General features: G+C 38.3%; 2 protein-coding genes and 1 long non-coding RNA gene across 4 annotated transcripts; 1 reads left to right on the forward strand and 2 right to left on the reverse strand.

The window, feature by feature from the left end:
• The first annotated feature begins 1,113 nt into the window (after positions 1-1,113).
• Positions 1,114-4,737, forward strand: LOC112182792. 2 transcript variants are annotated; one of them, XM_024321336.2, is made up of 5 exons: positions 1,114-1,268; positions 1,484-3,277; positions 3,745-3,946; positions 4,054-4,250; positions 4,340-4,737. In XM_024321336.2, the coding sequence occupies exons 2-5, from the start codon at positions 1,492-1,494 to the stop codon at positions 4,417-4,419; spliced, it is 2,265 nt and encodes a 754-aa protein (XP_024177104.1). In that variant the 5' UTR covers positions 1,114-1,268; positions 1,484-1,491; the 3' UTR covers positions 4,420-4,737. The 2 variants fall into 2 exon arrangements, with proteins under 2 accessions (XP_024177104.1, XP_024177103.1); XM_024321335.1 differs by lacking the exon at positions 1,114-1,268 and having other exon boundaries at positions 1,474-3,277.
• Positions 4,738-6,024: 1,287 nt separating this feature from the next.
• Positions 6,025-8,543, reverse strand: LOC112182795 (L-type lectin-domain containing receptor kinase S.4). Its single transcript, XM_024321339.2, has one exon. The coding sequence runs from the start codon at positions 8,310-8,312 to the stop codon at positions 6,219-6,221; it is 2,094 nt and encodes a 697-aa protein (XP_024177107.1). The 5' UTR covers positions 8,313-8,543; the 3' UTR covers positions 6,025-6,218.
• Positions 8,544-10,714: 2,171 nt separating this feature from the next.
• On the reverse strand, positions 10,715-12,935 carry LOC112181546. The gene is made up of 2 exons (XR_002928945.2): positions 12,607-12,935; positions 10,715-11,026 (listed from the first exon to the last, which is right to left on the reverse strand). It is a non-coding gene; the product is annotated as an uncharacterized LOC112181546 (long non-coding RNA).
• Between the last annotated feature and the right edge of the window lie 12,437 nt (positions 12,936-25,372).

Consider the following 25,372-nt stretch of genomic DNA (forward strand, 5'->3'; position numbering starts at 1 on the left):
AGGTAATTAGGCTCAACGGATACACCAACAAAGTTTGAAGTGGGATTACAAATCCTATGTGGCTCCAAGTCTCGTGGTGTTCATTTTTGCTTGTGGGCAAAATCTTCCCATAATATAAAATATAAACGGACACACTTTTGCCGACGGAACTTTATTGACAAACTCTCTTATGACATTGAATTTTTTTCCGTAAAAATTCATATGCCGATTATTTTTTCATCGATAAAGGCCTACAAAAGACAACAATTTATAAATAGAAGAGATTTAGAATCCCTAGTTGAACTTCAACTACTTTAATTCTCAAATGAAGAAGTTTGAAGTTCATCTCATGAATCTGAATTCTAGAATTGGATCTTTCATGACATTGGTTTTTAATTGCAGAAAAAAAAAAATTTGATTGGAATGCATTCATCTATTGCGCTATGCAATCTTTCTTTTAAGTTTATTTAATATAATTTTTTAAAAAAGAATATATTTAATGGTCTCGAGCTTCGTGGGTTTACTTCACTTTCTCATGTCTGACCTTTTAAGAAACTATTATCGAACTAAATAATTTTGCCACCTCAACTACGCTTATGAGTCAAAGATTACGAGATCACATAACTAGTTCACTTCAATGCACCAGATCATTCTTTGCTTTTTTCTTATCTCCGCAAAATGTTGAATCATGACAAATTCTCATATACATGAACTAGTTAGTTCATCTATTACAATTTCTTTTTCCAATATTAAAATAAGTCTTAAATTCGGGTCTCTGTCTTAAATAATTAATAGGTTATTCTAAGAAAAATCATTTCTAACTAGACACCTAGAACACAATTTTTTTTTTTTTGATCAAACCTAGAACATAATTAACCATTTTATTCACCCAAATTCTCAACCTGATCAATTGTAGCGTTACAATATGCAACCCGCACGAAGTATTTGCTTTGATAAATAACTACCACGGATCGCCGGTTCAGTCAATTCGCGGGGCGGCGGTTGGTCCGAGTTTCAACTCTAGTCACGGGCCTCACGGCTCGTTAGCGAGGCGACCGGAACGTTAGGTAACCTCGTTCCCCAAACCCGTTCGAACCTCTAACTAATATTGCTCTGACCGGATCACCGGTTAAATCTGGTCCATCACAACCGGCTGAACCAAACCCTAACCGGCCCGTCCAGTCACCCGCCCACGGTTTATAAAAATCCTCCCTAACCACCTTAACTCGGTTCTGTTTCTCAAATTGGGTTCTCTGTCTCAGAAGCTTTCAAAGAAACCAAAAACACAAGTAAGCTCTCTCTCATTTCTCTCTCAGTTTTTTTTCATTTCCGTCATTCAATTACTGAAAAAGTTACAGTCTTGAATTGAATTGCTTGGTAAAGTTTGAATCTTTGAATCGAAAATTGAAGAAGAAAATGACTGTGTTGTAATGGGTTTTGGCAATTTTTACATGGAGTGGTTAATTTGTTGAGGTTGGTTTTTTTTTTTCTGAAATGGCTACAGGTTTGGTAATGGAGCCTGTGGCGATTACGTCACAGAAACATGACCCGGCTTGGAAACACTGCCAAATGTTTAAGAGTGGGGATAGAATTCAGCTCAAGTGTATATATTGTAGCAAGTTGTTTAGGGGTGGAGGGATTCATAGGATTAAGGAACACCTTGCAGGCCAGAAGGGCAATGCTTCCACTTGTTTGAGGGTTCCGCCGGATGTTCGGGCTTTAATGCAGCAGAGTTTAGATGGGGTTGTGGTTAAGAAGAGGAATAGGCAGAAGCTTGATGAGGAGATTACTAACATTACTCCCCCGCCGGATGGTGAGGTGGACTCACTTGGTGGGATTCAGAGTGATGTCAATAATGCGCTTGAGTTGACTGGAGTTCCACTTGAGACTAGTTCGAGGTTGTTGGTGAATCGAGAGGGGATAATGAGTGTTAGGAGTATGGATAGGAGGAAGAGGGGGAGAGGGAAAAGCTCTTCATCGTCCCATGGTGCTCATGGTGTCTGTAATAGTGGTGCATTGGTTTCTAGAAAAGTGAACAGTTATGTTCACGAGGCAATTGGGAGATTTTTGTTTGATATTGGGGCACCTCCGGAGGCATTGAACTCAGATTATCTCCAACCAATGATTGATGCAATTGCTTCGGGAGGTCAAGGGGTTGAGCCTCCCACGTATCATGATCTTCGGAGTTGGATATTGAAGAATTCGGTTGAGGAAGCGAGGAATAATATTGATAAACATAGGGCAACGTGGGGAAGGACTGGTTGCTCTATTTTGGTTGATCAGTGGAACACCGAGTTAGATAATGTTATGCTAAGTTTTCTGGTGTACTGTCCCGAAGGAACTGTGTTTTTGGAATCTATGGATGCATCAGCGATTATAAATTCCTCAGATGCTCTTTACGATTTGCTTAGGAGAGTGGTAGAATATGTTGGAGTAGGAGATGTAGTTCAAGTGATTACTAGCTGTGAAGAGCAATTTATAGTTGCAGGGAGAAGGTTGACTGATACATTCCCTACTCTGTATTGGATTCCATGTGCAGCTCGTTGTCTGGACTTGATACTTGAGGATTTTTGTAGCATTGAGTGGATACATGCAGTAATTGAGCAAGCTAGATCCATCACAAAGTTTGTGTACAATAACAATGTAGTTTTAAATATGGTTAGAAGGTCCACTTTTGGCAATGATATAGTAGAACCAGGAGTCACTCGCTTTGGTACAAACTTTACAACATTGAAACGACTGGCTGAGCTGAAACACTGTTTACAGGTCATGGTGACTTCGCAAGAGTGGATGGAGTGCCCATATTCAAAGGAACCAGGGGGATTGGAGATGTCAGATCTTATAAGTGACAGGGATCAATCATTTTGGTCCTCATGCACCCTGGTTGTTCGTCTGACAGGTCCTCTCTTGCGAGTTTTGAGAATGGTTGGTTGTGAGAAGAGGCCTGCAATGGGTTTTATTTATGCTGGAATGTATCGGGCAAAAGAAGCAATTAAGAAAGAACTTGTCAAGAGAGAGGAGTACATGGTGTACTGGAATATTATAGATCAACGATGGGAACAGCATTGGAATTTTCCTCTTCATACTGCAGGGTTCTACCTTAACCCTAAAATATTTTATAGCATTGAAGGAGATATCCATAATAGTATCCAGTCAGGAATGTATGATTGCATAGAGAGATTGGTTCCCGATATAAAAGTCCAAGATAAAATCATGAAAGAGATAATTTCATACAAGAATGCTGCCGGGGATTTTCGGAGGAAGATGGCCATTCGGGCAAGAGACACTCTGCTTCCTGGTGAGAGCTCATTATATTAAAGTTGATATTTAATTCCAACCGTATATTATAACATATCTTACAGTGCTTTAGTTATTAGCACTTTTATAGAGTACCTCTACCATTGAAGGAAACATATATAAGTTGCTTGATATGCTTTACAGACACAGGTCAACAGATAAAGGGTCTTTCTCAATCACAATAGTATACATGACCATCTATAAGCACTTTTATATGTTAGATCATTGTGCTTTGTTTCTGAACTCTAATTGATAGTCATTTGGAAGAAGCTCCCAGGACTTTTATTTTTATTTGATTGGTTAGACGGAAGCTCTTTGATCTTTTGGTTGTATTTGGTCCAACTCTTGATGCCGAGGGAAGGTACCTTCTATGCATACTGTATTTGTCATGCAAGTAATATTTTGACAAAAATATATTTGCCATTGTTCAACTGCTATCTATTTATTCCTTTAACATACTTGTCTCAGCTGAATGGTGGTCAACATACGGTGGCGGTTGCCCAAATCTAGCTCGCTTGGCAATTCGCGTTCTCAGTCAAACTTGTGGTTCAATTGGGTATAGGCAAAGTCAGATTCCTTTTGAGAAAGCACACAGCATAAGGAACTGCCTAGAGCGCCAACGTCTCAGGGACCTTGTCTTTGTTCAGTACAACCTACGACTCAGACAAATGTAAGCAGAAAGCAATTGAGCCTGTATGAATTTATCAATTGGGGCCAAAAATGGGAAGAGGAAAAAATTCATTTCTTGTTGCTAATTATAATTTATCTTTCTAACAGGGTTGATAAAAACATTGGAGAAGATTGTATGGATCCTATATCATTTGCAAGCATTAGCATTGTTGAAGACTGGGTAACAGGGAAAGACGTGTGCTCGGAAGACCTTGAGAGTTCAAGTTGGATGGCACTTGACTCACCCTCTGCTAGCACGATGCTTTTAGGACCCTCAAATGATGATGCCGAGGATTTGGGCTCTGGTAATTTTATACCTGGAAATGGGAGTGTTAATAATTACTGAATGAGCTTGGTTCTTTTAATTACATTGTTTATCTTGGTCGACATGCAGGGTTTTATGATGGTGAGATTTTCAGTAGGGGGAAAGACGGGGAAAATGAAATTGTTGAAGACAATGTAGAAAATCATTAGCACTGCATCCATGAGCTAGTCCCGTGGTTACGAATCACCACCTTGTTCTCTGCAATCAACCTAGTGACAATATTGTAAAGTAAATGTGCATGGGGATGTCTGGCAAATTTTGAAGCCTCAAAGACAGGTAGTTTTAGTTTTAGAGACTCTGATAATTAGAAGCAGATAGTTTGTAGCCATTAGTGTTAGTTAGTACTTATATGCCTCATCTGTTGTTGTGGCTTACGACCTTACGAGTAATTAATACTCGCTCGAACCATTAGAATCATCACAGTGTAATGTTGTATATGCAGTGAAGAACTTTAGCATGCATGATCACCTTCTTTTTTCCTATCCATATTTGCTCAACTTGGAAGGTAGTAAGGTTCTAATCTACATGTGAGCAGTTCCTTTAGTTTCATTACGCATTGTTTGATTGCTTGCGAATATTGTCTTTTTCAGTTATCAGGGTAGATACGCAATCTTCATATTTCAATCGCAGTCAAAACGTGCTCCACTTTTTGGCATTGGGAAATAGTCTACAACTCCAAGACTTTCCATATCCCATACCAAACATGTCCTTAAAAACCTATGCAACGTGATACATTTGACTTCATTCATAGGAACCTAATATAAAGTTAAATTTGTCGGTGTACTATTTAGATCCATGTTAGTATGGTCTCGAGCTTTCTAGATGTGGAAGAACTAGGTAGTCACTTCTTCATGTTTGCTCAGGCGAATTCAGTGCTAGACGATTGTTTCTAAATGTAAATGGTTGATGCATATATTATCATTCTGGTTTTGATATTACATGAAACTACCTTTTAACTAAAACAAAGAAACAAAAAAGACTGGTTTTTTTTTCAAGTTTCATACAGAAGAACCATCAAACTGTTGGGTAACTAAGTTGTCATGAATAGGCTTTTCATGAGAATAGGATTCTATATTCAGCTAAAAATGAAAACTCACTGAAGCTTTTTTATTATGGTTTGAATAATTATCTCTATAGTCTTCACATCCAACACAACTCCTAAACCATAATGATTGATGATGACAGGTGGAGGGGAACTGTTACAGTTGATGTTATACTTTAACATAACTGGATAAGCCTTTGAGAATTGAGACTGACCTAGTGAGTATTTTTTTTTAATTTTTTTTTTATGATAACTGACCTAGTGAGTATGACTTGCAAAGAATACCGACAGTAAATGAATTCTTCCTCTTTAAATATTAGGCTATCATTTGTTAGATTTGTTTAATCTGAAAGTCGCTCAAAGTCTACTTTGGTGGTTGGAGGTTTGCAGCCAACTCTTTCACTTTAAAATAAAGCAAAGCTATCTTGTTAACCCCTCTGCACTTCTTTAACAAGACAGGGAGACCTCCACTGATGAGGATGTGGGGAATTATGATTCAATGTGATTGAACCTAGAAGTTTCAAAGATGATTCGAATTTGCCACCATGAACCTAGCTTTAAGTCCATGGATTTTGGGTTAATACCATCTACACCAATATGACCTCACATATGGATTCCGACAGCAACACAATTTGCAAGGGAAACTTGGAATCAATCATTTCATCAACACCAAATGAAATTCAAATTATCATAAAAAAAAAAATGAAATTCAAAGAGGAAGAAGAGCAGCTTTCTATAACTCTAGATCAGACGAACACCATGTACCAGATAATTTACAATCCCAGAATGGGTAGGACAATAATCAAATTTACATACAAACTACGATAGCTCTATAATATTCAGCAAGAAAATATAGATTCAAAAGAGAACAAAAAAAAAAAAAAACACACAAACAGAAAATTGACACTATCTTGGGTAGCTACCGCCAGCTTTACCAGGTTCTGAGGGAGGTGATGAGCTTGAACCAGCTTCAAAATCAACATCCCCATCATCACATGACCAAGTGCTTGCCTTGTCAAAATATGAAGACGGAGGATACGAATAGGAATGTACATAGTCCTCAAACTCACCACCAGTACTACCATCACCGCCATCTTTTGACCGTTCATAAGCCCCCGGAGACGCCACTGCCTCGGGCAGCAGCAACTCGCCTTCCAAGTACCTCACTACCTGCCTCATCGTTGGCCTTGCCTTTGGCACATTGTTGGAACACATTATGCCTAACTTGAGCACCACAACCACCTCAAACTCATCAAACTCACCCTCCAATCTTGGATCCACAACATCAAGAATGGCACCAGCTTTCCACTTATCCCAAACCCAATCGACCAAAATGAGCTCCTCGGGCAGCGCTTTCTGCTCAATGGGCCTCCTGCCACACACCACCTCGAGCAAAAGAGCACCAAGAGCAAACACATCAGAACTTGGAGTTGGTTTCCCAGTCCTGGTGAGCTCAGGTGCAAGGTAACCCAACGTGCCGACCACTCTAGTAGTTGTTGGGTTTGAACCATGCTCATATAGCTTAGCAAGACCAAAGTCACCAAGCCTCCCATTCATCTCAGCATCAAGCAACACATTCCCAGCCTTAATATCTCTATGAATCACAGTCTGCTCCCAACCTTCATGCAAGTACAACAGCCCTGAAGCCACACCCTTCACAATCTTAAACCTCTCCTCCCAGCTCAAAATCGCTCTCGGATTCTCAAACAAGTACTTGTCCAAACTCCCATTAGGCATAAAGTCATACACAAGCAGCAAATCTCCTCTTCTTCTACACCACCCCAACAACTGTACCAAATTCCTATGGCGAAGCCGGCCAATACTCGCAATCTCAGACACAAACTCTTGCAAACCCTGCCTGGATTCATGAGATATACGCTTCACCGCAACTTGGGTATCCGAATTTGGCAAAGTGCCTTTGTAGACTTTCCCAAATCCACCAAACCCAATCACCTCTTTATCTCTAAAATGCCTTGTGGCCTTCTTCAGATCCTTGTATGCAAACCTATGAGGACCAATATCAAGCTCCCAAGCTTCAATCACATCCCGGTTCTTGATCTTCCTAACTACATAGAACCCCAAAACACCACAAGCAAACACAAACACCAAAGCTGCACCAACTGAAACACCAACTATTACCTCTTTGTGTGTCTTCTTAGCCTTAGGAAACTTTGCCAGAGTCTCCAAAGACAGAGACTTTGCCTCTCCATTCATCTTGAAACTCCAACCCAATATATAGTGAGAACTAGCCAACATCCCAGTTGATGCTGAAAACCCCACATACATATAATCTTGAAAAATCGGGGAGAGATCTACATCAAACGTCAAGATCGCAGTTCTAGGTTGTACAGAAGTAGGTGAAAGCTTCACAGTCACCTGGTTCTTCTCTGCATCGTAACTCACCCAAGCTTGGATCACATCCCCACTTGTAAGATTGAGCACTTTCTTTGTCGAACTCCCAGTCTCGTAATACCCAGCTGCAGTGGAAGCATTAGAAGTCAAGCTGTTTATATCAATCCCTACATGGTTGTCATTAATATCACCGAACTCGAAGTCTTGTACTGTGTCGAACTCAGCTGCGAATATGTGGTTGGAGAAGTTTCCGACGACTGTGGAGTTGAGAATCCCGAGGTACTGGCTCGGAAGAGAGCCCGGTAGCTCTTTTGACGGCGAGATCACGAAGGCGAGGCCGTGGCCGCCGAGTTTTGGATACTCCGGGTGAATAGAGAATGCAAAAGCGGTGGAGAAGGAGAAGGCTTTGCGGTTTGTGGAGTTGCGGAATCGGACTGGGGAGGAGTAGAAGGCGTGGCCGAGGACTCGGAGAGTGTCGTTTGTGAGCTTTAACATTCCGTTGGGTTCGATCTCTGCAACGCCGTTAAGGGTCATGTTGTTGCCGTTGGGGCCGTTAAAGCCGTTGCACATGAGCTCGAGGTCATCGGAGGTTGCTGGGTTTGAGAGGAAGAGGAGCAAAAGCCAGAAAAGGATGAGTCTTTGAGCCATAATGGAGGGGAGAGAAGAAATGGGGTGGTGTTAATTTGTGAAGAAATGAGAATGGTACGTGATGGGTTTTGATTGAAATTGTTGTTCTTTGTTCTTCCACCTTTTTTAAGTGCTTGGGTTTGGCTGGCTGTGGAAGATGGGAGAGAGAAGGGAGGACAAAAGAAGACAGGAAAGGGGTTTAGGGATGGTGAGTTGTGAAGAGGGAATATCTGCCATTTGATTGAGGATTATGATTGAAGGCTCCTTTACTGCTTAGTACAAATAGTCCTCCAAGCACTAGTTTTGGCTCTTTCTTTGAAGCCACAACTTCAGGTATCAAGCTTTTCCACACATGTTTTATCTGTGGTAATTAATCAGAAAAGCTTCACCAAAGCATATTCCATCAGAGATTCAAAAAGTAGTTCATGGTAAATCCTAATTCCTCGTCATTGACTCATCTCTCAAGTATACTTTGGACAAAAAAATTGCCTATAAAGTTTCTTCACCAAAGCATACTCCATCAGAGATTCAAAAAGTAGTTCATGATAAATCCTAATTCCGGGAGTGTATTCAGTGCACCTACAGTGTTTGGGCACTGACAGCACGTGGTCACGTGCCTAACGTTTTAAAAGCCTCCGTTAGTTTAGATTTGGTTAGTCAATATATGAAGTCTGTCCACCGAAAAAAGGTAAAAGGCAGTAAGATGAAAATTTTACCATCCCCACACACGGTGCTCGTGGGCGTAACTTCTAAACCTCCAAGGTTTGCCGCCGACTCCGGTTTTCTCAAATCTGAGATGAGAGATGAAGATTTTGAGTTGCAGCATGTATTTGAATCGTCGGGTGGCCCAAGTACGTTCTGATATTCTTAATCTTTTGGCACCCCGAAGTGAAAATTTCAGAAAATTGTGGCGTCCTCCTACTTTAATCTGTTTTTGTTAAATCCTTGGTATTTAGTATTGGTTTTCTTTCCTGCGCATTGTGGGATACATATGGGTTTTGGCAAGGAGGTTTTGATTTTCTGATGATGAGCTATTGTTTGGCAAACAAATTTTTCCTTTTACAGACATATGCGGTTATTCGGCTATAGAATTAGGTGGTTTTAATCCCATCTTGTTATTGGTGACTCTCGGATGAATTCTTTACTTGATCAGTGCTTATTTTAAATCTGGATTATGATATCTACAGTCTCAATTTTGTCAATGTGTTGGGTTGATTCCCTTTATCTTCATCTGTTGTGGCACTAAATTCATCTGCATTGGGATTACATTCTCTGAATTTTTGTTGTCAAGTGTGATTGTTAGATTTCTCTTTTACGGGATTTGTTTGTTTAGTATGATAGGTTTATGCTCTCTCTGTAGGGGAATTCTAAGTTATGCCTTCATCTTAGGTGCTACTGACCTTCTGAGTTGAATTCCTGCTTTGGATTAGCCTTGCTGTTGTTGGTATGGTTTAGAGGCTATGCCTCATTCCCAACTTTCAGGTGTTTCCTTCAGTATGGCTTTTGCTTCTGAGTGATTCATGGTGCTAATTAATGGAGTCATTGCCCGTGGCCGGAGAGGAGGAAGTCTACCCAATCTCCTCAGCAGTATTGTATGATAGACTTATGGGCATTCTAGGGTGAATACGCCGGAAGTTGCTGCGTGGAGATCACATGATTCAACTTAGGCATAAGGCCCCTATTGTATGTGTCATTACAAGCTAAATGATTAGGCAACAACAGTGTCGAGTCCTTTGATTTGTTTGTGTACTAAGCCAGATGCTCTTTTAAAGTTTGTGACATGTATTTGATTAGTTTAATCTCACTCTCGAGTGTTTATTGTTTTTCCTTTCTACTATGATTTCCTAAATGCCACCCAAGTCTTTTAAATTTCACAGAAGGTTGATCTAAACAAGAACTATATAAAGTTGGAGTTAAAGCAAAACAAGTATTGTACAAAGGGAAATTGTGGACTTAATTTTGATTAAGATTAAAGCCAATGCAAATGAGAAGTAGGAGTTAGACGAGATCAATCAAAGGTCTTTTTGTTAATAGCTTCAAATAAAGATCTAGGTCAACTGAAGATTTCTTACATGTCAAACCTTCTATCAAAGGCTTTCAAAAATACACAGTGATCACCCGGTGGAAGATTACTAGTTCTCAAATGCACGCTGATCACCGGGGACAACACAAGCAGTAAAACAAAATTTGTGTAGTAATCTTCTAGTTGAAGTAAACAAAAAAGTCAAAATATGCCATGTAATGTGCAAAATGTATGGAATATTGAGGGAGGAAATGAGAAGCTAATATTTAGAGTGGGTTTGATTTGACAAAGTAGAGTTAAAAGGCCAAAATGATATGACCAATTTAATAAACCACGAGTAGGTATATGGCTGAAAATATGGCAACTATAAATCAAAAGCACGAGAGCATTAGTATCAATGGAAACACATAAAATCCATTGTCCACGAGGTTTCATTAGTATGCAATTTTGAATAGAAAGGCTACTAATCAATGCACATCCAAGAGGTAACATAATACAACAGTCTGAATTCAAAAGGCCATTAGTATTTCCATAAAACCCATTGTCCTTGATATAAACTATCCTAGAAGGCCAGAACTACACATCCATAATGTTCCGTTACTGGAACAGTGTGTGTCCACCAAAACAACTGATGATTACAGATTTTTCAGAAACTGATCCCTGACCGCTTGTCAATCCTGACCAAACCATTTCCTAAACTTTGGAAAGCGACCTGTAGAAAATATAATAAATTATATGACTGAAATACGAACCCAAACAATGTTAAGGTTTAAACATCCTATATGTATGCATAGCTTGTCACTCCCCAATCCATACATTATGACATAAAGAACTATGACTACGTACGATACAAATAAGGAAAAGCAGAATAAAAGAAAGAAAGAAAAAACCTGCATTTAAAGAAATTCAATTTGGAATTGGAACTAAAATATTGCTTCTTTCAAAAGTCTAGTATGTTTCTACTTTCTACCATACAAATATAGAGATACAGATTTCAAAAGAACACATTCACAAATCCCTGACACCTAAGGGATCAGACTCAAAAGGTTTAGAAGATAGTAAGTTACTAACACAAAAACAAAACGAAAGGAAGAGTGGCAAAATTAAAACTCTATGCACTCTGCACTCATTCCATACGCTGCAACCTAAGGATCTGCACAATAGAATGTTTTAAGAAACAATTCTCAAACAACTTAAGGGTATGTCAAAAGGTGCTTAATAGGACTCAGAAATTAAACTAACGGAACCCAGAAATGAATGTCAACATAGTTCCGATTCTCCCAAAAGGAAATATGGAAAAGAAATTAGATTGAAAGAAATCAACCTTAGCACTCTGATAAAAACCCAATCTTCTTCCTCTCATCAGCAGTCAAACTGAACCCTCAAGTTGTCTCTCTCTCACTCCATACTTGCTCAAAAGATCCCTCATCATCACACAAGAAAAGTCTAATGTTCTTCTCTCTTAAAACACAAGTCCTCCCAGCAACAAAGAGCACCCACTGTCCACACTCTTCCAGAAAACTTGTAGATAGAACCAAAGTGAAAAACAAGAAGGCAAAATAATATATGGATAAACTAAAAGGTGTAGATAAAAGTTTCTATACCTTCTATGGTTGCTATTACGGAAAGAGCATGAGCAAGAGACTACACAACTTATTTCGTTCAACATAAGTTCCCTGCCCTAGAAAATAGCACTTTCAATACAAAACTCATCTCTATCCAGAAGCCATATTTTAGATGATTTCTAGAGATAGTATGCAAGTAAAAATACTCCCAAGAGACCAAAGACTATACTTGACCATTTACTCTATTATGCTAAACATGGGGAAATTGTCACAACCAATAGAAACCTTTATTTACACTCTATCTAATCAAAAACCGAAATGAGCAGAGTTGGAACAGGAAATCAAAATCATTAGAATACAAAGATGTAACTATGCAATCGTATTTGCATGAATGAACAAATAGAGTATAGACTATGGTAATTCAAAAATTGCTTTTCTTTAAGTAATATGACCTCGGTATATGAAAAAATTAAAACGTCCTGATAGGATTCTATGTCCTCAAAAACCATCAATAAGGAATTGACTTTGCTCCATAATTTGGATTCTCTAATCTAAATTGACTACACCGTATCAGTACAATCAACTCAATCGAAGCAAATATGTAGCAAACTCAATAGCCCGACTGCCCTAATTAACCATTAACATTAACTTAATTAAAAAAAAAAAAACAATGAAATTTATGATTCTCAGAACTGAATTGAGCATATTGAATATGGAGTATGCAAACCTGAGCTCACTGAAACAGAATCGGTCCCTGGATATCCATAACAAAACCACTTGATTTTGTTCTTTCCAAAATAATTATCAGAGCGTACCATTTGATTACATTCTGATACGGATTTCGATCGCCGACGAAACGCAGCGTTTTGATCAGCATCTAGTCTCTCTGAGCAATGCGCAGAGAGGTACCAATGTGCTTGATTCTCATCACAGAAGAGAGGCGAAAGAAACAGAGCTGGGTTTCTGAATTGAAATTTCTAGGTCAGCAGTCGGGGACGTACAACACCAGCAAGAGGAAATGAAATAGATCCCAGCCGAAACCCTAAAACTAAATTTGTTTTTATATATCCTCTCAAACGATGTCGTTCCATTCCTGACCTCGGTATACCAAAAAAATTGAAATGTCCCCCCAAAACAATTAAAAATTTGAATATCCCGCCTAATACTCCAACCCTAAACCTAACATCTCAATGATCTCATGAGTCATGATAAACCTTCCGGTAAAAAATTTGTGTCGATTCTAAATTCTAAAAATCTCAAAATTTTAAATTATGAATGTTATGTATAGTCGTTTTAATGAGAAATCCATTTTAGTAATTGTCTTACTTGACATCAAATGAGGTTAATTTTTTTCACAATACATATTGAAAAAGGGAAAAATTCACCAACGATTTTTGGACACTTTGGTGACTTTCAGAATGATACCTGAACTTGCAAAGTTATCAATGTAATACCTGGACTCATTTTTTCATATCAACGTCGTATCTATGAACAGTTTCTGTCACGGAGCCGTTAAATTTTGCACGTGCGATACACGTGAGTCACTTAATGAAGATAAAAAGACAGATTTACCCTAAAATTTGTTTGGAAAAATTCACCAACGGTGTTTGGACACTTAGGGGACTTTCAGAATGATACCTGAACTTACAAAGTTATCAATGTGATACCTGGACTCATTTTTTCGTATCAACGTCGTACCTACGACCAATTTCAGTCACGGAGCCGTTAAATTTTGCATGTGAGTAACTTGATGAAGACAAAAAGACCGATTTACCCTCAAAATTTTTATTCTTCTTCTCTTTCTTTCTTTCTTTATTCTTCTTCTTCTTTTTTGTTTTCTTCTTCCCCTGATTTGAATCTTCATGATTCAAATCATCTTGCTCGGCCTATTCCCACCGTCGATCGACGATCAAACACCGCTGTTGAGTCTTAATCCACCTTCATGCACCGCAGATGCTTCTGGTTCCTCCCACTTCAAATCTTACAGCAAATTGAAATTGTGCATTGAGTCTTCGCTGCTCACTCCGAGTTCATCCCCGCCCCCGACGACTTAGCCACCACTACTCTTGTTCTCTCCTCCGACCCCCTTTTATACACCATTGATCAGAAACTCAGACCCTGCCAGCCCTCCACTCTCAAATCACAGCTCCAATCCCACCTCGCCATCATCTCCCTCATTCTCGACATGCAACACCACCTCCACACCATCCTCACCTGCAACTTCACCAGTCTAGCGGACAACTTCGGCCTCCAGCCTAACTTCAATCAGAGGCAATTATCGGCAGACAAAGATTAACATTAACTTCGGCCTCCACACCATCCTCACCTGCAGAAAATTCAAGCTGTTCTGATTCACCAGCTCCGCCACTCCACTGCTGCCCACCATTGCGCCTCGCCAATTAGCAAACAAAGAACTCGGAGCCTCCACCATTGAGAAATGGCGGTGTGGGCGGCGAGCTGGACGTGGTGGTCCCTGCGGCCTTTGGCGGTGCAGACCTTGCTGTGGAGGTCCTTCCGGCCAGTGGCCCTTAAAATGTGGCCTCGAGCCTCCATGATTTCGCTAGCGGTGGAGGAAGAAGCAGTCCTTATCCCCAAACCCAATCAAGAAGCAGCGGAGGACGACGTCATTGCTCGGTGGTGGAGGTTGTTGTGGCTCTCCCCCATTTTTCTTCCTGCATATTCGATGGTGGGTTCATTACAATTTTTGAAGAACAGTTTATTGAGAGCGAATGTCAGGCTAAAAACATGGAGCTCGGCCATGTGAGAGTGTGGTTACGAACCTCCTAAAAACTAGAATCGTGACATAGTCTGTATTAATGTTTTAGGGAAGAAGGCTATTTTTATAATTTACATAGCATTTTTGGACAAAACTAAAACTATAATTGAACAAATAAGGATGATGTTCTCTCTGGCTGTGATTAAGGGAGTATAGATCAATGGGTGCAAATGTTCAATAGAGAAGAACATATAAGATTATGGATGTAGTGGCGGCTTCCAATTTAAGTTAAGGGGGAGGGGATTCAAAATCGAGATAAAAAGATGTGGGATGGCGACGATGACTATGACTAGGTCAAGAACGAAGAACACCTGAAAAAGCAAACTGAAATTTATTTAGCGAATTACACAAAACTAATTTTGTATTTATGTCATGTGAAAAGATTACCACATTGACTGGCGCAGGAAAAAAACGATGAAGAAGACTAGTTTTTTGACATGGTGCCTATTATGACTAGCTATACATGGCAAGGTTGGATCCACCATTAGATATTTATGATTTCTCAGACTGCAAGAAACCGTGGTGTGCTTATTAGTGTTGTTAAGTATATTCATTGATCATAAATAAAATATATCTCTCAAAACACATGAGTGGGATAAAAAATCAAAATTGACAAAATTAACTTTTAAATGCAATGTTTGAAAATTTTATGCGTATGGTAAAATTTTTATCCGCTTTCATATTTGTTTTTACCTCAATCTACATGGTTGATCGCAATGGCTATACTAATCTTAAAACTAAAATTCTCGTAAATGGTATGTTACAAATTATGTTCATAATAAAATTCAGCCTTACGTCTCGTGAAGTCGAGAGTTACATTTTTATTCATTTTCAAATTCATACAAGCAACGTAGTTTTATAAACGAGAGTTTCTATTGGGACCTCCAAATCTGCTCACTTGACCTCACTCTATTATGAATTATTAAATGACATATATAACCTACTATAAAATGACTATTAAGGACAATAATTATACAAAAAAATATTATATTTATTTTATGTAAACTTTCCAATTCAATAATATTAGATTGTATTTCTTATTATTTTCCTTATCTATTTTCATTTTCCAATTTCACTACAAACTCATTAAAGCATTCATATATATTTAATAAGAATTAAAAATATGATTAAGATCATTTGACATAAAAATGTATGATATATATGTTGAACGCATATTGGTGAGGGAAAAAAAAAATCCTCATTTGATTTATGATCTAAATCTAAGTCAATCCATTATATTTGCAAAATATAAATAAATAATCATGTGGTACAAAAAATACAGAAAAAAATTAAAAAACAAATGATTTTTTTTTTAGAATAAAAACAAATGTTTTCTTCATTTTTTTTTTTGCACAGCTAAAATAGAAAAAAAAAAACAGAATAGTTCATGGCATTTTCTTGAAATGACTAAATTTTTATTTTAAAGATAACATAATTTGTTTACAAATTATATGAGTGAGGTTATTTGAGGAAGTTTAGTGAGGTTTAGTGAGTAGATTTAATATTTGAAAATTTAATAAGAGGTGTAAAGAGCATAGAGGTCAAGTGGAGTAAATTTGGAGATTCCAATAGAAAAACTTTTTATAAAAATAATAAACCACCAAGTTTTATTTAAGTTTCTGATCTAAAAAAAAAAAAGGAAAAAAATGAAGTTTGATTTAAGTAGTAGTTTATTAAAAGAAAAAATTTAAAATCATAAAACAAATAAAAAAAATAAAAAAAATGAATAACTTCCAGTTGGCAGCCATGATTATTGATTTATTGTTGTATACCTCAGCCACTGTACCCAGGCATCAGCTGTTCAAAACTTGCATCCATTTTTGCCAAACATTCGAATTAAAAAAAAATAATAATTGGAAATTGAGGTCGATCTGAAACCTTCTTCTCCGTCACCGACTATATCAATCCACCGGACCCAATTAGGGATCTACTCCTCCATCACTGCTTGTGCTTCAATACCAGACTGAATTAAAATTGCTAGCCATCACCATCACTCGGACCCAAACCTTGCCCGGTTTTGACTCACCGCACTAGTTCACCGTCGACGCCGAGACCGACAGGACCTCTGGCCGCCGGATTCCGCATTGACCCCTAAATCCCTAATTAAGGACCCGATGATTAATTGTTTTCATGCCCAGGAAAATTATTCACATGGAAGATAGATAAACCCTCCTGCTTGATTGCAAGCTGACGAATCCAGATTTTACCTTTGTTTAATATTAATCCATCCCATGAGTTTTTACCGTGTTGACTAACCTTTTTTTGGGTTTCAATTGTCTTGACGGTCATCAAACAGACGTTAGTACCACGTGGGACCACAAAATAAGCTGAATTGCTCCCATTGGATATTGGGTATTATTTTAAAGGCGATTGTTAACCACGCGCGTCAGTGCATGTGCACTGACAGTGCATAGAATCCTCTTCCCTTTCCTTGTCATTGACTCATCTCTCAAATAAAATCCGGACAAAATTAATTGCCTATAAAGTTTCTTCACTAGAATAATAAAAAAAAAAAATGTTGCCTCTAAATTATCATTTAATCTCTAGATTAATTTATAGTACGCAATAACGGGTATAAAAAACAATAATAAATTTCATGAAAAGTTGGTGAATAGTGTAATCGGTGTAAGTGCATTAGCATCCAAATTATTTCATCGTTGATATAGTTTTGGTAGGCATTCTCTTTAAATAAAATTGATTTTGAGTTCCAACGCACAAAACATCCAAGTTGCTCCAATTTGCTTCATGCTCCCACATATGAAACTAAAACATTCAAATGCACTATTTGTATAGCTTGAGAAAGGAGACTTCTGGGAACTTGCTTTTATTTAATTTCTGGAGAAAATGCAGAAAATAGAACAGTTTTTACAAAAGGTTTTTATATCCTGTCTAGTGATATATTAATTATTCTGGTATTGGTTTGGTATATACCAGATTTGACATATAAATCATCACTCATAAGTCATAATCTTACTTGAAACATTGCATATTATTTTCTCATGATTAGGGCTGTCAATTCCAACACGACTCAATAACACGACTTGAAACCAGCAAGAAATAAAACTGATGGAACCCGTACGATTAAAAAGCGGGTTGACCGCCGGTCAACCAGTCATGACCCATTTAATAAATGAGTCGGCCGCGGGTCAACCCGTCAATACGAAGTGAACCCATATAACCCGATTATATATGCTATATTTCTTCATGAAATTTTGGACATTGGGAGTATTTGATCTTAGAATTGAACAATTTGAAATATTTTGCTTCATCATTATTGGATTTAATTATTTATGAATTATATATAATTATTTGTACTATTCGTCTTATAGAGTTTTTAGTGAGTTTAATCAATTTATGCATTTTTTTAGTTAAATGGGTCGCAGTGTTAACCCTTAAATGAGTCATTTTGTCAAACACGACACGACCTATTTATTAAATGGGTTAGACAGGTTGAAAACAGGTACCCCGTTTAATAAATAGGTTGAGTTTGAGTTTAAATTTTCAACACTATTAGTAAATGGATTTCGCTTTGTCTCTTGTGACACGACATGTACCTTGAGGCGACACGAACCAAACCCAACACGACCTATTGACAGCCCTACTCATGGTATGTGATTATTGATCAAGAACCCTATTATGTGATTTTTGTCCACCCTTCACAATTACCCCACTATTTCGACATATACAATACCTTAATTTTATGCAATAATTACGGATCATATATATATATGGCTACAACGTGTCATAAGCAGTAAATTAATATACCGGCTCCAAATTTCAGAATTTCATTACTCTAAAACATTATAGACACCTTTATAATAATTGTTATGTAAATCAGGCACATGATTGTGCATTGTTTGTCACTCTTCTTGTTTGTGGCCATTCACGATCGTCTTGATCCCTACGTAGTGAATTGCTGGTAAGATTTGTTGTTGTCGAACCATAGGACAGAGAAATGCTGTCCACTCTAAATTAAATAAACCAAAAACGTTACAAGAAACAAAATAATAAGAACCAAACACGTTTATTTATTTCACATAAAGAAAATCTCTGAAATGTTCATGGTGGAGCGTTACCGCGCATGATGTTCAATGCAACTGGATTACTAATTAACTGGTGTTATTACTGATCAATGCATGAAAGCACTTTTACAATGTAGTCATTTATTTCAATAAAAAGTTCTTTCATTTGTTTGTTTATTTAAACAGACAGAATTTGGAGGAGAATTGGAAATTTTTTTTTTTTTGATCAAATAAGAACTTCATTGACTATGAATCAATTACAATGAGTTGTGGAAAGACTGTAAGCAACCACCAGGATGATGAAATGCCCAAAGTTTTCCATACTAGACTTCACACTGAAAGTCCATACTGACACACTGATGGAGCCACTCAGGCCCCGACTCCAAACAAAGAAAAGGCTGACTAATTTTTAAGGCTTCCTTTGCTAGCCGGTGAGCAATTCCATTGCCTTCCCGTTTCACAAAGTGCCCACTACATGAACTAAAAGACTGAACTAACAACTTAACTTCATCCAAAATATGTCCTTCAAGACTCAAATCTTCAAAACTATTAGTGAAACTACTAATGACTGAAAGAGCATCACCTTCCACCTCCAGATGAACGAAGCCCACGTGCAACGCAAACCGTAAACCATGCAACAATGCCAAGGCTTCCACCGATCTTGGAGGAAGATTACCAACTTGTGGTACTGCCATCGCGCCTTTCAACTCTCCACGACAGTCTCGAAAAACCACCCCCAGCCCACTGCGACCGTTCTTCATATCACAGGCTCCGTCAAAATTCATCTTGATACAGTCAACAGAAGGTGGTTGCCAGGTGACCTGAGTTTGACGAACTGCCACCTTAATGGATTGAACCTTTTGTGTAGCCTTTTCAAATTCCATTTGCCACTCATTAGTAGCTTGTACCAAGGCATCCGGTCCCAGGCTTTTCTCCCCATGTCTGTGTAGATTCCGGTTACGCCAAAGCCACCATGAGATATAACAAAATTTAGTCAGCTCAGATATAGAGGCAGCAGAGTAAACATGATGTATAAGGTCAAGGAAGGATGGTTCCTGCCAACTTGTATGGGCCCCACGTAGAAAAGACTCTTTCCAAACTGCTTTTGCTCTAGGACAATCCCACAAAATGTGAATCACGGACTCCAAAAAGTCCCCACACTGCCAACAACTTGGAAATTCAAGAACTTTTCTAATTTTCAGATTTAGACCACATGGTAGGTAGTTGTTTGCAGCCCTCTACATGAAGACTTTGACTTTGTGGGGTAGATTGAGACTCCATAGTTTATTCCACAAGGACTTGTTGCCATTATGACTAGAGCCCGCCATTGTCCCATTTTTTCGAAATTGCAAGTCTCTAGCCACCCAATATCCTGATTTCACACTATAAATACCAGACTTAGTGAAATGCCAAACAAGCTTGTCAGGTACAGTTCTCAAACCAATAGGCATACTAAGTACCATATCAGCTTCATGAGGTAGGAAAATAGATTGCACCAGAGGCACATTCCATGCTCCCGAGGCAGTGAACAAACTGTCTACCTTCTGATGGACGGGGATTGGGACCGGACTTACCACCTTAAAACCAATTGGACAAGGCAACCACCGATCCTTCACTATACTTACTCTTGCTCCGTTCCCAATTCGCCAGCGAGTACCATTATCAATCACTTGTTTTCCCCACAGCAAACTTCTCCATATAGCTGAAGGTGTGAGACCCAAGGAAGCATCTAAAAAAGAAGAATTTGGGAAGTATTTAGCTTGAAGTAATTGGCTTACCAGAGAATGTTTACCCCAAAAAATCCTCCAAACCGTTTTTGCTAGCATGGCTTGATTAAAGGCCCTCAAATCTCTAAATCCAAGACCCCCCTCCTCCTTTCTTCTACAAAGTTTGTCCCAACTACACCAATGGATTCCTCGCTTCTCACCTCCTCTTCCCCACCAAAACGTACTTACTTTTGATTGAAACTTCTTGCAAACTCCAATAGGCAACTGGAACACACCCATGGAATAAGTGGGAATTGCTTGAGCAACTGCTTTAATCAATACAAGCTTACCCGCTTTTGAGAGGAACTTCCCTTGCCAACCTTGGAGATGAAAATCAAGCCGCTCATTTAACTTCCTGAAGGCTTCTTTCTTATTCCTTCCTATAGTAGTAGGGAGCCCCAGATGCTTTTCATGAAATTCAACGATCGGGACATTCAAAACATCTTTAATTTCATTCATCACTTGACTATCAACATTCGGACCAAAAGACAGGGCTGATTTCTGATAATTGATGCGTTGGCCTGCTGCTGACTCATAAAGAAGCAAACACTGCTTTAAAGACACACTCTCCTGAGTTGTAGCATTGACAAAAAGAAGGCTATCGTCTGCAAAAAGAAAATGTGAAATAGAAGGTGCTGTAGATGCTACTTTAACTCCCTGTATCAACCCAGAAGAATCAGCATGATGTAATAAAGCCGAAAGGCCTTCAGAAACAAACAGGAACAGGTAGGGAGACAATGGGTCTCCCTGCCTAATACCCCTTGTTGGCTTGAAATTACCAATTGGCTGACCTTTCCATAAAACTGAAAAAGAGACAGAGCTGACACACTTCATTATTAAGTCTACCCAACCCTCCGCAAACCCCAGCTTTGACATCACTGCCTTCAAGAAAGTCCATTCCACCCTGTCATACGCCTTACTGATATCCAACTTAAGAACTAACTTAGGAGATGCAGTGCCTTTTTGTGTTCGGATCGTATGGATAGTTTCAAAAGCTGCAATGACATTGTCCTGAATGTTCCTCCCAGGCACAAAAGCACTCTGTGTACCAGAGATTATGTCCGGGAGAAAAACCTTGAGCCTGTTAGCTATAGTCTTTGAAATTAGTTTATAAACAATGGAACAAAGGCTAATGGGTCTGAATTCTGTCACCTGTTGAGGACTTACACACTTAGGGATCAGAGAAAGAAGTGTATGATTGAAATCCTGAATCTCTTTACCATCATTCAATACTCCAAGACAAAATTCGCATACTGAATCACCCACTACTGACCAATAAGTTTTGAAAAATAAAGCAGACACACTTAGGGATCAGAGAATTGGAAATTTGATTTGTAATTGTAAATATAAATACCATTCAATTAACGTATTAAAACAAGTAATAAGACTTACATCAAAAACATTGATATAAATATGAATGGATAAATACGATATATTTTTTTATATTTCGCTACGTTTAGAACCTAGCTAATATACTGTTCTTTACACTCGTGTAAATTGGGTATATTTTTTTTGTAAGATATAAATCATATAATACGTCGTACATCATCATATGTATGTCACCCATGATGCAGATAGAATAAGTATTAATGTGAAGACAACAACTGTGACATGAGTCACATGAAAGCAACTTAAATAATCAAATTATTATTGACTCGTTGTTCCCTCAACTCTATTTTCTTCCATTTTGTTTCCTGATAGGTATTATTATTATTATTATTATTAATTTTTTTTTTTTGGGAGATGTTACATTCATGATTCATCAAGTGTTTCTAGACTTAATATTTTTAGCTAATGATTGTAGTGCTAAAACTAATTCCATTTTGGGTGCCATGCATATATATAATGGTTTGGAGAAAGAAATAGCTAAGTCACATGTTCTTTGTGATACATGCATACTGAAAATGAAAGTGATATTTTACAGTCAAATTAAAGTGGGTACCCTATCTCTCTGATTAATTTGATGATCGATCTACCTGGTGGGTAGACTATGACTACCTTCGTACGTCTGAACTTGAACATGGAGATTTGGTCGATTTCCACTTCTCCAATCGTATTGATCCCTACGGTTTTACCGCATCAACATCTCAATGTCTTCTCTTTGATTATTGAAAGTGCTGGTTATGCGTCTATGTGTGGAGTGTTTGTGTAAATGCCTAGCTTATGTCTCTTTAATAAGCAGGACTAAGCTTAAAGTATCAAGAGTGATTCTTTATCTAGGGAGGGTCTATGTCCATCCACAGTGTCTGGATAGATACGTTCTCACACCTAAGCCTAACCTAGCTCAACATATAAATGCATGAGAACACAGATTATAAGGTCCAAAAGGAAAGTCGTTGTAGGGAAGAAAGACTGAAAAGTTTGACCGCTGTGGATCTCTCCTTAGTCCTTAGAGCAAGTGCAGCGGTTGCCCTTTGTCCGGGCAAATTGGGGGAATGATGGTGTGTTGACCGGTCAAAGTCATTTTGTTGCTTCTACCGGTCCATCTTTGACCAGGCAAGCCTTGCCTTTTCATGACCAAGGCCAAAGAAACGGGCAAGCAAATGACTAAATTCTTGACTGGGGTTGAGGCCTGCCAGCTCGGCTGAGGAGAGAGAAGAGAGAGTTTCAGGGGTGAAAGTGAAGAAAAGCAGAAAAATCTATCCTTATGAAAAAGGACAAGAAATTTTTGCTATTTATAGAAAATTTTTAAATTTTCAAAAATTTATAACTAATTCATACGAACTCCGATTTTTGCATTCTACATATGCACGAACTCGTATCGACGATCTCTATAACTTTTATGAATGAAGTTTTCCCAAATTATGTAAGTGTAAAAAGTCGATTTTCGAGACCCCCCCTACAATTTTTTCTAACATCTCACACCCAAAAAAATTGTTTTCAATGAACAGTTAAAAAATATAATAATGAACAGTCTTGACCGGTCAAGAAAAACAACGGGTGTAAACCCATGTCCAGTGGCAGTGAATAGTAACTTGACCGGTCGAATTCTTGACTTCTCCAATTTGCCGTTTCTTGACTACGGGTGAACTTGCTCTTACTCTTGGAAAGTCCATGCAAATGAGTCGTTGTCCGGAACTCCGGAAGGAAGACTCTGTAAAGTTCCACCACCGTGGATCTCTTCCTGTTTTGGAAAGGCCATGCATTTGGAACGTTGTACGGAAGAAAGACTGTAGAGTTCCACCGCTAGCTGTGGAACTCTTCCTCTCCTGGAAAGGCCATGAAAATACGCTATTTGGATGGTGATGAAGATTCACATGTTTTTTTTAGCAGAAGCCAGTGTTCCTCGTGGGGGTGGTGATCATATATAAGATCAATTAGGGTGGGCCGGTCTATATATAACCCCACGTGTTGTTTTAGAGTTGAAAGTCCATGGTGAGTTTTTCTTTGAGGGAGAATTGGAGGCGTCAGAGCAATGAAGAACGTGGATTTTGTAATTAGTGCGTCGTAATATGTTGAGATTTTTGCAATCTCGTAAATATAATAACCTTGCATATTAGAAGAAGTTGTGTTTTTTGCACATTATTATGTTCATAGAACTGGAAAGCACTTGCAAGTGAATTTCTTCTTCTTTTATCTTGTGAAACGCACATGTACATGTTAAGATTCTTGAACTCTAGAAAGAGTCAAATTGGTCAGGAATTCTTCACATAATTAATGTAAGTAACTTTTCTACATTGTGAAAGGATTTCGAAAATCAAATTACGTATATATTATAGATCATGGCTAGGAAATCCCTTTGAAAGAGAAAAATAAATTAAAGAAAGGGAACCGGAATATCTTCTTCTTGGCCTATGCTATTGTATCCTTTGGAAAATCACGTCGTGTTTTGATACCCTTGTGTTGCTTTGTTCTCATAATATTGTATTGCATATCACACTTACATGAAAATTAAGGTCAACACCTACTCCAAGTCTCCAATTATATGGCGTATACATATATCCATTCGGTGTAGCTTGAGAATCAAGTAGAACTGCTTTGACTATGATGTGCGTTTCAGATACATTAGTTGTTAATTTCTCTTAATGATACCACGTTAAACACCACGTTAAACACTATAAAGTAAACTACGTACGTACTGCGTACGGACAAAGCATGCATCTCAATCCAGAAGCGTTAGGAACATTTTTCAATACATCTCTTACAGGATCATGAGATTAATTGCTTCGTTAATTCTATCTAACTAGAGTAAATTGTAAGTCAAATGAGATTAATTGGGTCATAGTATTATGCGCGCAGCTGGATCAGTATAGCCTTTAGAAACTGGAACAGTGGAACATTAATTTACTCGCTGTGCTGCTTTGCCGGCACCAAATACAATCACAGAACCTCAGTAAAACGTACGAGTTTTCGGAACCAAACACGTTCATAAAATTGTAACGGCTCTTAAGATAGGGTTATTAGAGTGGAGGAGAGTCTCCCTTCATGTTCCATATGTCTTTGTTCGTAGCGGATATAGTTAGTTTTACTGAGTCAACATATTATTGTCTTCTCAGTTCTCATTGATTATCATAATAAAGTATTGGGTGTTTGCGCAAATGATTAGCTTATTTCTTTAATAAGCAGGATTAATCTTAATGTGCTAAGAGTGATTCTTTATCTAGGGCAGGTCTATGTCCATCCACACCCAACCTAGTTTTAAAGAGTAAACAAAAGTTCCAGCGCTTTGGAACTCTCTCTCTCTCTCTCTCTCTCTCTCTCTCTCTCTCTCGGAAAAGCCATACAAATACGCCAATTACATGGTGAAGAACATTTACGAGTTTGATAACAGAACTAGTATTCCTCGTGGTGGTGATATGGGATCATTAGGGTGGGCTGGTCTATAACCTCATGTACGCGTTGTTCTAAAATCAAATCTCAATGGAGTTTGACGTTTTTTGTTCGAGGGAGAATCGGAGGCGTTGGAGCAATTTTAAGAAATGAAAATAA

This window comes from Rosa chinensis, chromosome 1 (assembly GCF_002994745.2).
Source record: "Rosa chinensis cultivar Old Blush chromosome 1, RchiOBHm-V2, whole genome shotgun sequence".
Taxonomy (NCBI): Eukaryota; Viridiplantae; Streptophyta; class Magnoliopsida; order Rosales; family Rosaceae; genus Rosa; species Rosa chinensis.